The sequence below is a fragment of the Pristis pectinata genome, chromosome 32 (genome assembly GCF_009764475.1).
Source record: "Pristis pectinata isolate sPriPec2 chromosome 32, sPriPec2.1.pri, whole genome shotgun sequence".
Classification (NCBI taxonomy): Eukaryota; Metazoa; Chordata; class Chondrichthyes; order Rhinopristiformes; family Pristidae; genus Pristis; species Pristis pectinata.
Genome location: NC_067436.1, coordinates 16,107,538 through 16,122,587, shown reverse-complemented (window position 1 = coordinate 16,122,587; position 15,050 = coordinate 16,107,538). Strand labels below are relative to the sequence as shown.

The 15,050-nt window shown below is 44.7% G+C and overlaps 1 protein-coding gene across 1 annotated transcript; it reads left to right on the top strand.

The window, feature by feature from the left end:
- The first annotated feature begins 10,752 nt into the window (after positions 1–10,752).
- Positions 10,753–13,108, top strand: si:ch1073-459b3.2 (growth arrest-specific protein 1). Its single transcript, XM_052042639.1, has one exon. It carries the CDS (start codon positions 11,439–11,441, stop codon positions 12,204–12,206), a length of 768 nt encoding a protein of 255 aa, XP_051898599.1. The 5' UTR covers positions 10,753–11,438; the 3' UTR covers positions 12,207–13,108.
- Positions 13,109–15,050: the final 1,942 nt, after the last annotated feature.

Sequence of the window (15,050 nt, the reverse complement as noted above, 5' to 3'; positions counted from 1 at the left end):
TGCAAACTGATCATACAGGTCAATTCATTACACAGTGCAGTTACATTGAGTTTGTACAGAGTGCATTGAGGTAGTACAGGTAAAAACAATAACAGTACAGAGTAAAGTGTCGCAGCTACAGAGAAACTGCAGTGCAATAAGGTGCAAGGTCACAACAAGGTAGATCGTGAGGTCACAGTCCATCTCATTGTATAAGGGAACCGTTCAATAGTCTTATCACAGTGGGATAGAAGCTGTGCTTAAGTCTGGTGGTCCGTGCCCTCAGGCTCCTGTACCTTCTACGCACATTACAAGTGACATCCAGTGTTTCTCACACACAAAAGATGCATGACCCTGATGACACTCACCAATTTTTACTGGTGCGCCATAGAAAGCGTCCTAACCGAATGCATCACAGCTTGGTATGGCAACTGCTCTGCCTGAGACTGCAAGAAATTACAGAGGATTGTGAATTCAGCCCAGTCCATCACAAAAACCAGTCTCCCCTCCATGTCTACACTTGCTGCTGCCTTGGGAAAGCAGCTGACGTAATCAAGGGCCCCTCCCACCCCTGTCATTCTCTCTTCTCCCCTCTCCCATCGGGCAGAAGGTACAAGCTTGAAAATACTCTACACCAGGCTCAAGGACAGCTTCTATCCCGCTGTTATAAGACTCTTGAATGAACATCCTGTATGATAAAGATAAACTCTTGATCTCTCAATCTACTTTGTCATGGCCCTTGCACCTTACTTGTCTGCCTGCACTGCGCTTTCTCTGTAACTGTAACACTATATTCTGCATTCTGTTATTGCTTTTCCCTTTGTACTACCTCAGTGTGCTTATGTTTTGAATGATCTGTCTGGATAGCATGCAAAACAAAGTTTTTCACTGTACCTCAGTACATGTGACAATAATAAACTAATTTTATGAACCATTGTAATAATGTAGGAGCCTAGAAATATTTTCACTGCCACATTATTGGTTAACACAAAACTCAGATACTTGCATAAATAGATCTAGAATTTCCCAAATTAATACCACTTATGGTTGCCAGGAAGGAATCAGATTGTGTTTAACACCTTCTCTGGTTCACTAAAGGCACTAAGGAAAGGAAATCTACATTTGTTGACCACTAACTGCCCTTTGAAATCATTCAGCAAGACAATCAATTCCAGAGCAATTAAACAAAGCCAATAAAGCTGGCCCTTGTAACCTTCTTATCCCTGCTATTGCCCTTGGTCCAATACTCATTACTCTAGTCCCTCGTCTTCAAACATCAAGTCCCTATTCCTGTTTTCCAATATCCCGTCTCTTGCTATTTCTGTCCCCAAATGGCTATTCAGATATTTTTAATGTAATTTTGCCTCCACTGCGCAGTCTGTTAATATTCCTCTTATTAAGACTTCCTGGAGCACCAATGAAGTTATGGGATGAGACCTGTGTGTAATGGAGTTGCTGGAAGAATCTTGTTACAATAAATGGCCTTTGTACTGATTGAATTAATCAGATAAACCTCCCCTATCCTTATATGCATTATGGTTATTCTTTCCCACTGAACCTTTTGGTTCTTAAGCACTGCACCATCAACCCCCATAGAAATACTGCAAAAGGGAGACCCACTTTTTCACTTCTCCCTTCATCAGCAGTTCCAAATAGTTCTAAAGAAAAAACATGAACTTGAAAAATTAATTTGTGTTTCTTTTTTCACTGATGCTGACTGACCTGCTGAGTATTTGCAGCTTTTTTTGTTTTCTTTTATTTCTGGATAGGTTGGGGGCGGCACGGTAGCGTAGCGGTTAGCGCGACGCTATTACAGCGCCAGTGATCGGGGTTCGCTGTCTGTAAGGAGTTTGTACGTTCTTCCGTGTCTGCGTGGGTTTCCTCCGGGTGCTGCGGTTTCCTCCCACATTGCAAAGATGTACGGGTAGGTTAATTTGGGTTTAAAATGGGCGGCGCGGACTCATTGGGCCAGAAGGGCCTGTTACCACACTGTAAATAAAATTTAAAAATTTAAATTTAAAATTTTATGTTAACTGGGTTGACAACAGTACCGGTGGCCTCGCCACCTTGATTAGAGAGTGGGAAGTTTGCTTGGGCTCCAAGTCCTAATGGCTTTCCTGTGTCCTCTGTGACAGAAATGCCATTGCCCCAATGAGGTCAGGAAATGCCTCAGTATTCATGTCCTTGGGTGAAAAACAGCCCAACGACACCCAGGATCTAATCTCATGCATCAATGCCTACTTCAGCCTGGTATCAGAGAGATCAGCAGCGCCTGAATCATCAGTAATGGTGGGTACCATGGCCAACTTGATTCAGAAGGCTGAGGGTTCAAGCTTCCACTCCAACACCAGAAATCCAGACTTTGTGCGCGACTGTCGAAAGCAATATCATTCAAAGTTCTTTGACTGTTATACAGAATGAGGGCATTATCTATAATTATCATCCATCTCTAGTTGTTCTGGAGAAGATGGTGATAAGCATCCTTCTTGAACATTAGTCGTAGATTGGGTGGTGTTGGGTCAGGAGTTCCAGGACTTAGACCCAGGAACAATGAAGAGACAGTTATATATATCCAAGTCAGGATGGTCTGTGACTTGGAGGGGAACCTGCAGTCGACAGTGTTCCCATCCACCTGCTTCCCCGTCGATCTCAGTGGTAGTGTTGATGGGTTGGGGAAGTGCTGTCAGAGCGGAGTTAAGTTGGCGAGTTGTTGCAGAACGTTTTGTAGATAGGGCATGTGCAACCACTGTGCACTGGAGACAGATGGAGCGGATGCTACATTTGAAGATGGAATGTTCAGAGTGTTCCACCCAAAGATGTAGAATAGTCACTAAGAAATGGAATAACATGCGCTGGCCCTGGAGAGGGTCCAGAGGAGGTTCACAAGAATGATCCCAGAAATGAAAGGCTTAACATATGAGGAGCGTTTGAAGTCTCCGGGCCTATACTCGATGGAGTTCAGAAGGATGAGGGGGGATCTCATTGAAGCCTACCAAATACTGAGAAGTCTGGATAGAGTGGATGTGGAGAGGATGTTCCCATTAGTAGGAGAGTCTAGAATCCAAGGGCACAGCCTCAGAATAAAGGGATGTCCCTTTAGAACTGAGATGAGGAGGAATTTCTTCAGCCAGAGGGCAGAGAATCTATGGAATTCGTTGCCACAAAGGGTTGTGGAGGCCAAATCATTCGGTGTATTTAAGGCAGAGATTGATAGGTTCTCGGTTGGTAAAGGGCTTAAGGGTAACAGAGAGGAAGCGGGAGAATGGGGTTGAAAAAAATCAGCCATGATTGAATGGCAGAGCAGACTTGATGGGCTGAATGGCCTAATTCTGCTCCTATACCATATGGTCTTATGGTCTAACAGTAAGAATCAACAACTTCAATAAAAGGGAGGAAAATGGCAAATCTCAGAAGCAACCTATAACCGCAGACAATGAAATTTTAGATAACCTTAACAACACAATGATTTCTTATGAAAAGTTCAGACACAATTACTTAATGCCTGATCCTCCTCCTCATCAATCTGCAGAAAGTAGCTATTAAAATGAACCCTGGAGAACTAATTATAAAAAATCAGCCGTGCTGCTCCTGTTGAGAAAATTGTTCTTGTATATGATTTCCATTCATAATACATTTAAATTGATCTAATTACCATCACATCGCTTGGAATTGTGACTGCTAATATGCAAATGAAAAATTAAATTTCATACCAGATTAAGCGCTTACTCAATACTTATTACTGCACTTTCGGCTGTTCCTCATCTATTTTATTGGCTATCTGCACCTTATGAATGAGCCTTGATCTTATTGAAAAAGCTAGAAAGAGTGAATTACTGACTCCCTTAGCTAATGTACCTGTGTTTTTCTCCCCATTATTACTTCATGGGATGTAAGGTCACTTGCTTGGCCAGTGTTTAATGTTCATTCTTAATTGCTATTGAACCAAGAGGATAGGAGGAAATTAAGTCTAACAATTTTTTTTGTGTTATTTACTTTAGAATGTAACCAGCAGGACAGACATAGGAGAACCAGTGAATGTAGTTAATGTTGACACATAACTATGCACTAAAATGCATTTGCATTTTATTTTTAAGATGTCACTTTGCACTAAAATGGAACTTGTTTATTTCTGTTCTAATTGTGTTCTTTCTTGTAAAAATCATGTATAATTTATGTTTTTCTGCGAATGTGTATCGGATGCTATATGCTTGTGATGCTGCAGCAGGCAAGTTTCTCATTGCACCTGTGCACACATGTGCTTGTGCATATGACAATAAACTCGACTTTGACTTTGGATATTGGACTGGTTAACAGACAGAAAGCATAGGGATAATCAGGCCATTTTCAAACTGGATAGCTGTAACTTCTGAGGTACCTCAGGTATGAACAATTGGTATTCAAGCAGATATTAACAAATCTGGGGTACCTCAGATATTACATGTAATAATACCTTTGATGATGGCACTAAGTGTAATACATTCAAGTTTGCTAATGAGGTGGAGCTGGGTGGGGAGATAAGGTGAGTACAGCACTAAGAGCCTGCAGACAGGTAGAAACGGTTTAACTGAGCGTGGACAACACTGGTAAATGGAAAATGCTGAGGGGAAACATGAAGTCATCCACTTTGATAGGAAGATTGAAAAGTAGAGTATTATTTAAATCAGAATCAGATTTATTATCATTGACATATGTCTTGAAGTATGTTGTTTTATGGCAGCAGTGCAGTGCAAGACATAAAAATTACTATAAATTACAGAAATAAATAAATAGTACAAAAAAAAGGAATAATGAGGTAAGATAAGATAAGATATCTTTATTAGACACATGTACATCGAAACACACAATGAAATACATTTTTTGTGTAGAGTGTTCCGGGGGCAGCCCGCAAGTGTCGCCACACTTCCGGCGCCAACATAGCATGCCCACAACTTCCTAACCTGTACGTCTTTGGAATGTGGGAGGAAACCGGGCACCCGGAGGAAACCCACAAGGACACGGGGAGAACGTACAAACTCCTTACAGACAGCGGCCAGAATTGAACCCAGGTCGCTGGCACTGTAATAGCGTTAAGCTAACTGCTACACTTTCAGAAATCTGATGGCGGAGGGGAAGAATCTGAACAGGACCATGGACTGGGTGTCCTTCCACAAGAAACACAGAAGGTTAGCATGCAGGTACAACATGTAACAGGGAAGATAAGTGTCCCGATGCAAGGTCTCAATCGATGACTATCCATTTGCCTCCCTGACCCAGAGTTTCTCCGACAGCTTATTTTTTGCTCCAGATCCCAGCATCTGCCGTTTCTTGTATCTGCAAGGGAAGTGGAATGTTGGTTTTTATAGCACGGGGCACGGAATACATAAGTAAGGCTACCTTGCTGCAAATGCACATTTATTCAAGGAAGGATATATTTGCCTTGGAGACAGGCGGCAAACATTCAATAGGTTGACCTATGAAGAAAAATTGAACAGGCTTAGCCCACAGTCTAGAGACACAAGAGACTGCAGGTGCTGGAATCTGGAGCAACAAACAATCTGCCAGCAGATTGTTCAGCCTACAGTCTGTCGAGTTTTCAAGAACAAAAGGTAATCTCTTTGAAATTTGGAAAGTTCTGAGAGGACTTGAAAGGTAAATGCTAAGAGGATGTACAGCCTGAATGAGATCTAGAACTGGAGGGTATGGTCTCAGAATAGGGGTCAACCACAAGACCGAAATGAGAAGGAATATCCACTCTCAGGGAATTGTAAATCCTTGGAATTTTTCACCTCAGAGAGCTGTGGCTGTTGAGTCATGTTGAGCATGATAGATTTTAGGTGAATCAAAGGTTATGGGTATAAGCAGGGAGATGGACCTCAGACAAAATATCAGATTAGCCATGATCTTATTGATTGGGAGAGCAGGCTCATGGAGCTACATTACTTTTTCATGGCAAAGTCAAAGTCAAAGTTGAGTTTATTGTCATCTGCACAAGTACATGTGTGCACAGGCGCAATGAAAAACTTACAGCAGTATCACAGGCACATCGCATCAGATAAGCATCAGTCACAAGAAAAACATAAATTAAACATAAATTATACAAAATTATACAAGCAAGAACACAATTGGAACAAAAAAAATGTCCACCGTAGTGCAATGTGGTCTAGTGTTACTCTACCGAGGTAATGATTAGGGTTGTGCAGGTTGGTTCAAGAACTGAATGGTTGAAAGGAAGTAGCTGTTCTTGAACCTGATGGTGTGGGACTTCAGGCTTCTGTACCTCCTGCCTGATGGCAGCTGCGAGATGATGGCACGGCCCGGATGGTGGGGATCTTTGATGTTAAATGTTGCCTTCTTGAGGCAGCGCCTCCTGTAAACACTATCGATGGTGGGGAGGGATGTGCCCATTTCTTACGTTCACATGCTATTTCAGAAGGCAATTAAGAATCAAATACATTGTTGTTGGCCTGGAGTCACATATAAACCAAATGGAGTTAAAGGAATGTATATTCTTTCTCTTAGAATATTAATGAAACAGATGGGTTTAACAGTCAACGTTTTTCAAACTGACTTACTAGGATCAGTTTATATGTGACTCTTGATTCAATCCTGAAGGGTTATAAAGATACACGTTGCCTCATTTTTACTGCCTCTTTGAGGGGTCAGCGGTGGAAAGGGTAACCAGCTTCAAGTTCCTGGGCATCAACATCTCAGAGGATCTATCCTGAGCCCAACATATTGATGGCATTGAAGGCATGCCAGTGGCTCTACTTTGTTAGGAGTTTGAGGAGATTTGGTATGTCACCAAAGGCTCTTGCAAATTTCTACAAATGTATGGTGGAGAGCATTCTGACTGGTTGCATCATAGCCTGGTATGGAGGCTCCAAAGCACAGGACTGTAAGAGGCTGCAGAGGATTATAGACTCAGCCAGCTCCATCATGGACACAACCCTCCCCACCATCAAGGATATCTTCAAGAGGCGGTGCGTCAAGAAGACGGTATCCATGACCCTCACCATCCGGGACATGCCCTCTTCTCTTTCCTACCATCAGGGAGGAGGTACAGGAGCCTGAAGACCCACACTCTATTATTTAGGAGCAGCTTCTTCCCTCCGCCATTAGATTTCTGAATGATCCATGAACCCATGAACACTGCCTCATTATTCCTTTTCTTTGCACAATTTATTTATTTTTGTAATTTATAGATTTTTATGTCTTGCACTGTACTGCTGCCGCAAAACAACAAATTTCACATCATATGTCAGTGATAATAAATCTAAATCTGAATCTGCCATGCTGATCTAATCCAGCCCATTGAGGAAGAGATAAGATTACCCATAAAGGACAGGATTTTCAGTCTTGATGAAGGGTCTCGGCCTGAAACGTTGACTGTTTATTTCCCTCCATGGATGCTGCCTGACCTACTGAGTTCCTCCAGCACTTTTTGTGTATTGCTCTCGATACATCTAGCATCTGCAGAATTTCTTGTGTGTCGAATTTTCAACTTGTTGTACTGTTGGATGAGAAACCAGGAGAGATAACAGTCATGTAGCTGTAGGACACTCCATGTAGCAGAAGCAGCTCTAGGCTATTACACCAGAGAAGGTTTACATTGACATTGGGGAGACTGCGGGGTAGATTTATCAGAACAAGTCACGACAAGTGTTAAATTATGCAGAGACCTTGTGCAAACATGTCACATTTGCTGCAATCTGGATGGCTAAGAGTGATTTACTCAGTTTTCAAGACTTTAAACAAAGCTAATGGGGGCAACCCTGCAGGTTGGAGAATCCAAAACCAGGAGGCAAACTCCAAACACAGATTTTCATTCCCTTTATTATTAGGTTACAGACCAGGTGTTGGTTACGAGAATTAGTATAGATAGCTACTTGATGGTTGGCATGGACTTGGTGAGCTGAAGGACCTGTTTCTGTGCTCTATGACAATTATTTCATGGGAGGTGGAGTCATTTCCATGGCCAGTTTTTGATGATCATCCCTAATGGCCATTCAACTGTTGGCTGGGAGGACATTGGGTTAATCGGCAGGATAAATACAGGGGAACCAATGAACAGAAACACCTCTGCACAAGGAGAGCCTGAAGTTTTAAACTATCTTGCCATAAATGGCAATTGATGCTGGGTAAAATGTTTTAAGTTTGGACTGACATTTTTGATAAACAAATGTATCAAATGATTTGGGAAAAAGGCAGGTATATGGAATTGGTATTGGTTTATTATTGTCACTTGTATCGAGGTACAGTGAAAAACTTGTCTTGCATACTGATCGTACAGGTCAATTCATTACATAGTGCACTTAGGTAGTACATGGTAAAACAATACAGAATGCAAAGTGTCACAGGTACAGAGACAGTGCAGTGCAGGCAGACAATAAGGTGCAAGGGCATAACGAGGCAGATTGTGAGGTTAGGAGTCCATTTTATCGTACTAGGAAACCATTCAATAGTCCTATAACAGTGGGTTAGAAGCTGTCCTTGAGCCTGGTGGTATGTGCTTTCAGGTTTTTGTACCTTCTGCCTGATGGGAGAGGAGAGAAGAGAGAATGTCTCAGGTGGGTGGGGTCTTCGATTATGTTGGCTGCTTTACCAAAGCAGCAAGAAGTATAGACAGAGTCCATGGAGGGGAGGCTGGTTTCCATGATGTGCTGAGCTGTGTCCACAACTCTGCAGATTTTTGTGAATTCTTGTGAATTAAGTCACAGATCAGCCATAACCTCATTGAATGCTGGAACAGACTCAAGGGGCTGAATGGTCTACTCTCACTCTGCAACATGAACTGGAGCTTGTTTATAAAAAGGTCACTCACTGGGAAAATTCCACAAATAACTTAGGGCATAAAATTATAAATAATTTAAAAGTTATTTACATTAACTTGGCAAAAGATGCTGCAGGCAAACCGGACAATTTTCATTTTGCAAAGCAGAAAAGCAAATTAACTTCAACTCCAAAAAAACCCTGAATCCAGAGAGAAGTGCCTCCAAACAGCCAATGATACTTCAGTGCAGAGCCCACTCATGAGTATACTACCCAAATCTCACCACTCTCCCTGTAGTCACTGCCCCATCACTGTTTCTTTATTAAATACCCTAACCATCCCAATGTAGTACCTTTTATAACAACCCACCACTTTCAGAAAATGTGCATTTTACTTTAAGAACACACATAGCTCAAATAATTAAACCAGATTTTAATTCAACGCCAAGTATACTGAATAGGATTATGTTATACATCAAAGTTACACTTTATTATTATTTTTCTTTATTTTGCTTGTTTATACCAACTTGAGGGCAGGCACGGTAGTGTAGCGGTTAGTGTAACGCTTTACAGTGCCAGCGACTCGGGTTCAATTCCGGCCGCTGTCTGTAAGGAGTTTGTACGTTCTCCCCGTGACTGCGTGGGTTTCCTCCGGGTGCTCCGGTTTCCTCTCACATTCCAAAGACGTACGGGTTAGGAAGTTGTGGGCATGCAATGTTGGTGCCGGAAGCTCGGCGACACTTGCGGGCTGCTCCCAGAACACTCGACGCAGAAGATGCATTTCACTGTGTGTTTCGATGTACATGTGACTAATAAAGATATCTTATTGGACAAATATGATGAAGGAAGAACACAGTACAGCACAGGAACAGGCCCTTCAGCCCGCAATGTCTGCACCAAATACGATGCCGAATTAAACTAAATCTCTTCTGCCTGCACGTGATCCACATCCCTCCATTCCCGGCACATTCATGTGTCTAACAGCCTCTATGGTATCTGTCTCCACCACCGCCCTGGCAGCCCGTTCCAGGCACCCACCACTCTCTGTAAAAACTTTCCCCGCACATCCACCTGAAATGTTAACTCTGCTTCTCCTTCCACAGATGCTGCCTGGCCTGCTGAGTGTTTCCAACATTATTGTTTTCGTTTTTTCGAAAATTCGTATTGAATATTTATTTGCCAGTGCAAAGGCTGAACTGGGTTTGCGGGAGAACATGTCTTAAAGCTTATAAAAGTTAAGAAAGAGTTCACAATGCAAAGCTGTATGGCTGTAAGCTTGCATTCTCCCACTCCTTCAAGTTATTGAAAACGTATGTCAGGAAAAAAATCTTTCCAGTAACAAATCACCACTGGGGCGGTGGGGGAGTTTATAAAATACCCCCTCCCTCCTAGGCTGGTCATGGTGTCGCGCGATTTACTCCTGAATTCGGTCATTTTACATCTCAATGGGAGAGAGACGTGGGGGTTGATCGCCAGAAAGAAAGGAATCTACTGTAAGCGCTTTCCAAATCGCGACTCTCAAGTGCGGTTGAATGGCAAGAGCCAGGCCGCTATTAAATAGGGGGCCTCGTTGGAAAACACACGCGGCCAGCCTCCATTCATAGCTTGCTAGGCGCGAACAATTCCCTCTGGCGAGCAGCGCGCTAACTCGGTGCCGGAGAGCCCGTCCACAAAGGGAATGAAACGGGCCAGAAAAATGCTATTCAGAGCCTCCGAGGGGGATGGTGGTGGAGGGTGTGAGTGGGGGGAGAATCCGTGCCAAGAGAGAACGTTGCTGTTTCTCAGTCCGTGGAAATCTGAACTAAGCAAACTTGCACCAATCTGTAACAAAAAAAAACAGCGCTGGGTGCAGTTACCTTTCTGCGGCGGGGTAAGGAGCAGTTGACCAGGAGGGGATTGTTACGGTGTCAGATCGAATGAGTTTCACATTTAAGAATATAATCATTCCATTTTCCTTCGCTCGCAAGAACCCTGCTCCCCCTAGTGTTACACACGCTGGTTTTTTTTTACAGTTAAGACCACACATGTTGCGTTTTGATAAATTTATATAAACATTTGATCCAGTATGTGACGTGTTGCTTGCCAAAAATTTGAGTGTAGCTATGGAAACGAATCCCAGACTGCACAACCCTAGAAAAAAATCGACCAATCCCACTTCGGGGTGAAACTCTAAGAGACTTTTTCTCTCTCTCACTAACTCTCTCTCCCATCACCCCCGTTTGGGGCGGGAGGGCGAGAGTTTCAGCGAGTTGGGCTTTTTTTCAAGAAAAGGAAAGCTAAATCAAGCGTGAAGTAGAACAGTTGGTACTTTAGAGAGAGGGAGAAGGACTGTGAGAAACCCTTTGCATCTCATAAAAACCGCGGCAAATCTCTGTTCCCAGCTGTATGTTGGGATTCGGAGCGTTCAGAACAAAGGGGAAGATATTAACTTCCAACTGGAAGGCCCGTTTCCTGGATCCACATGGTGGATAGTACTTTTAATGCGGCGCTCTTTTGCCCCCTTTTCTCGCTTCATCACTAACACCGCTAGGAATTTTAAAGTGGGGAGCGAGAGGGGGAGATATTTTAACCCGTGCGCTAATCTCGCTGTTATGCAACTGCGAGGGGGCTTTGCAAAGCGAGAGAGAGCCGGCCGATTGGGAACCCTTCTGCAGGATGCATTCGATCCGGTCGCTTTAAACGAGGGGTGCGGATGGTCCCTTCGCTGAAGAATGATCCGGACAGTCAGACTGAGCTGGTACTCGTTGGCGATACTGGCTTGCTTTAGGTCGGTGGCCGGGGCGCAGCCCGTGTGTTGGAAGGCTCTGCTGCGCTGTCAGCAGGAGAAGGATTGCAAATGGGCTTACAGCCAGTACAGCGCCGCTTGTGAACCTTTCTTGAAGGGCTTGAGGAGGCACTGCCCCAGTCACTGCATCGGCGCCCTGGTCAAACTCAACCAGACCCAGAACGGGCCGGACCTGGAGAACTGTGACTGCGACCAGGACGTGCAGTGCAGACAGGCCAAGCGAGCTATCGAGCCTTGCATGCCCAGAAGATACAGGGGCGAGTCGGATCTGGGCTGCACCAAGGCACGTCAGCGTTGCGAGGAGGAGACGGTGTGTCACGGCGCGATGAAGGACTACCTGTCCAACTGCGGGCAGCTTTTCAACGGGAGGAGGTGCACGCCGATGTGTAGGAATACCATCCAGTACCTGCTCTCCATCCCCAATGGCATTCTGCTTAACACCTGCGTCTGCGACGGCGTGGAAAGGCCCTTCTGTGAAGTGGTGAAGGAGAACATTCAGAAATTCTGTTCCATCAACGGCCACTCGCTCCTGACGGCCACCCCGGACTCCGATGAGAATTATGAATATGATGATTATGAAATAAACAGAACGGATTTAAAACCGCAGCAAACTGACCCGGCGTCAAACCTCTCTGCAGTATCCACGTGCTGCTCCCTGCTCCTCGTTGTGCTCCCGGGCTTGTGGTTTCTATAATACTTTGTGCAAACAATTATTTGCAGGTTTGTTTGTTTTGATTTCAATCTCTCTCTCTCTTTCTTCATACACACACACACACACACACACACACACACACCGTCTCAGTGTTTACAAAGCAGCGGCTACAAACACTCGAGGCTGACAGAACGAGTGAGATCAAATTAACCCTCATTACAATTCCTGTCTCACCATCAGCCCCACTCCCCGGTCGATTTTTAATATATAAACGCTTAGTCGTCTGCCAACCATTCGTGCTACAGTCTCGGGATTTGGCTCAATCCCACACCTAATAAAACACAGCATTTTGTGTACAGTTGGTTCGGTTGATCTTTAACGTGCATTTTGAGGTGGGAGCCACGGTCGGAAAAGCGTGTAGATTTGTACGAAGATTTTTTTGTATAAAAGGTGGTACACATTTTGACACTATTTATGGTTTTACAGCTAACGCATTTTCGAAATAAATTCGGGTCACGGTTTTGTATCGGTTTGGCACGGTTTTGTATCGGTTTGGCACGGTTTTGTATCGGTTTGGCACGGTTTTGTATCGGTTTGGCACGGTTTTGCATTTTGTTTCTTTTTGCCTTCGCCTCCGACACTCCTGTTCGCCCCGAGTCACTCCGCCCCATTGTCCTAACATCGGACCGCACGTTTCGGTGCCTCATTGACCCACTGCGCGAGTCGTTGCCCCATCGCTGCCCACTCATTCCCTGAACCCCGCTTCTGGTCCAACAATCTGCTGGAGGAACTCAGCGGGTCGGGCAGCATCTGTGGAGGGGAACGGACAGTCGACGTTTCGGGACGAGACCCTTCATCTGGACTGGAGGGAAAGGGGGAGATAGACAGTCGCCGGCTCTTACTCCATTCCCCCCCCCCCACCCCTTTTATACCGGCTATCTCCCCCTTTCTTTACAGTCCAGATGAAAGGTCCCGACCCGAAACCCGTCGACTGTTCGTTCCCCTCTACAGATGCTGCTCGACCCGCTGAGTTCCTCCAGTTGATTGTCTGTTGCTCCAGATTCCGGCATCTGCAGTCTCCTCTCTCTCCGCTTCTAATCCTGTGGGCTCAAGTCCCACTCCAGAGACTTGCATTAGACTGAACTCCGACAGCGTTACCGCGGATGCTGTAGCAGTGCCGGAGCTTCTCGAGGGGAAACAGGGGTTTTTTTTTCCCCCGTGGTATCCCGCCTGTATTTATCCCACAATCAACATCACTGCTTAGAGCTAAAATGTGGTCAAGTGCCCCGAACACGAGACAGTGTGTCCGATTTGCCAATGCATTACTGAAATTCAGCTCCGGTCAGGTGAACTTCTTTGCTCTTGCCTTGTTGCTATCATTTGCATTGTTGCTTATGGGATCTTGCTGTGCGTGTTGGTTCCTGCCTTGCATAGAACATAGGGGCAGGCACCAATATCTGCCGAACATTATGCCAAATTAACGGCGACTTTGCATGAAAAAGGTAATTACATTGGTTGTGGGGACTCTGTGGGATCTGACAGGGACACCAGAGGATTTATACAATGCAAGTCCCATCCCAGATCAGACCGGTCCACGCCGGCCCGGGACTAAACGTTTGGTTTAAACTTTCGGAGTTTTAACTCTCCCATGATCTTCACTGGCGTAACTTCTTCGGGCTTCACGGACCCTTATCCTCGGCCGCTCCGCCATCCAGAATCCCTTACAGTCACGGCCAGAAGAAAATCGTGCCAAACTGCGGCTAACTGACTCTGTCCCTGTTCTGTTCTCACTGCTCCACCCCAATTGGCCTGCATTAGTTTCCTCACGGTTTAAATTTTAGCCTTTAAAGCCCTCTGCAGTTTTTCCCCCTTCCCTGTTTCTGCAGCGTCCTCCAGCGTGATAATCCCCCTCCCCCCTTCTAAATCAGGATCCTTGTCTGCCGCACTCTAACAGCAATACAGATAAAAATTAAAACGAAACTGCCGGTGCTGGAAATCTGAAATAAATCAGAAAATGCTGGAAACACCCAACAGGGCGGACAGCACCTGTGGAGAGAGAAATACAATTTAACAGGCCAGCTCTTTCCACAGACGCTGCCTGACCAGCTGAGAGTGTCCAGCAATACCAACGGACCTCGACTTTCTGAAATTTCCTCAAAACATTCCATCTCCCTCTCCAACTCTTTTAACACCCTCTCCCATCTCTACCTCCTCTCAGAGTTTTCGGATCCGCCCCATCTCCGCACCAACATATTTTTCTTCTAATATCATTTGTTCCTCTGTGGATACACTCGGGTCTCTCAAAGTTTCAAAGTCGAGTTTATTGTCACATGCACGAGTACATGTGTGCACAGGTGCAATGAAAAACTTACTTGCAGCAGCATCACAGGCACATAGCATCAGATAAACAACATTCACAAGAAAAATTTAAATTATACAAAATAATACAAGAAAGAACACAACTGGAGTAAGAAAAAGTCCATCATGTTACTAAAACTCTAGCGATTAGGGCTCTGCCAGTTGGTTCAAGAACCGAATAGTTGAACTCGCATTAGAACGTCCCGAGTTTAAGATGCACTGCAGACACTGGAGGAGAACAATCTAGGCCGCTACTTCAGTGCGGTACGCAGAGAGTGCTGCCTTGTCGGAGGTGCCGCCTCTCTCGGACGAGAGACGTCAAACGGAGCATCTTTCTGCTCCCTTGGGTAAAGAAAGATAACATGGTCCTTATTATATTGAAAAAAGAGCAAGGACAACATTTATCCCCCAATCATTATTGTCCGAAAACAAATGATCTGCTCGTTATCACCGTGCCAATTGTGGGATCTTGCTGTGCACAGATTGCATTTCGTGCATCACACCAGTGACCACATTTCAAAGATGGCT

Excerpts from the sequence above, each read along its gene's own strand:
- si:ch1073-459b3.2 (XM_052042639.1), top strand. The coding sequence starts at position 11,439 with ATGATCCGGACAGTCAGACTGAGCTGGTACTCGTTGGCGATACTGGCT.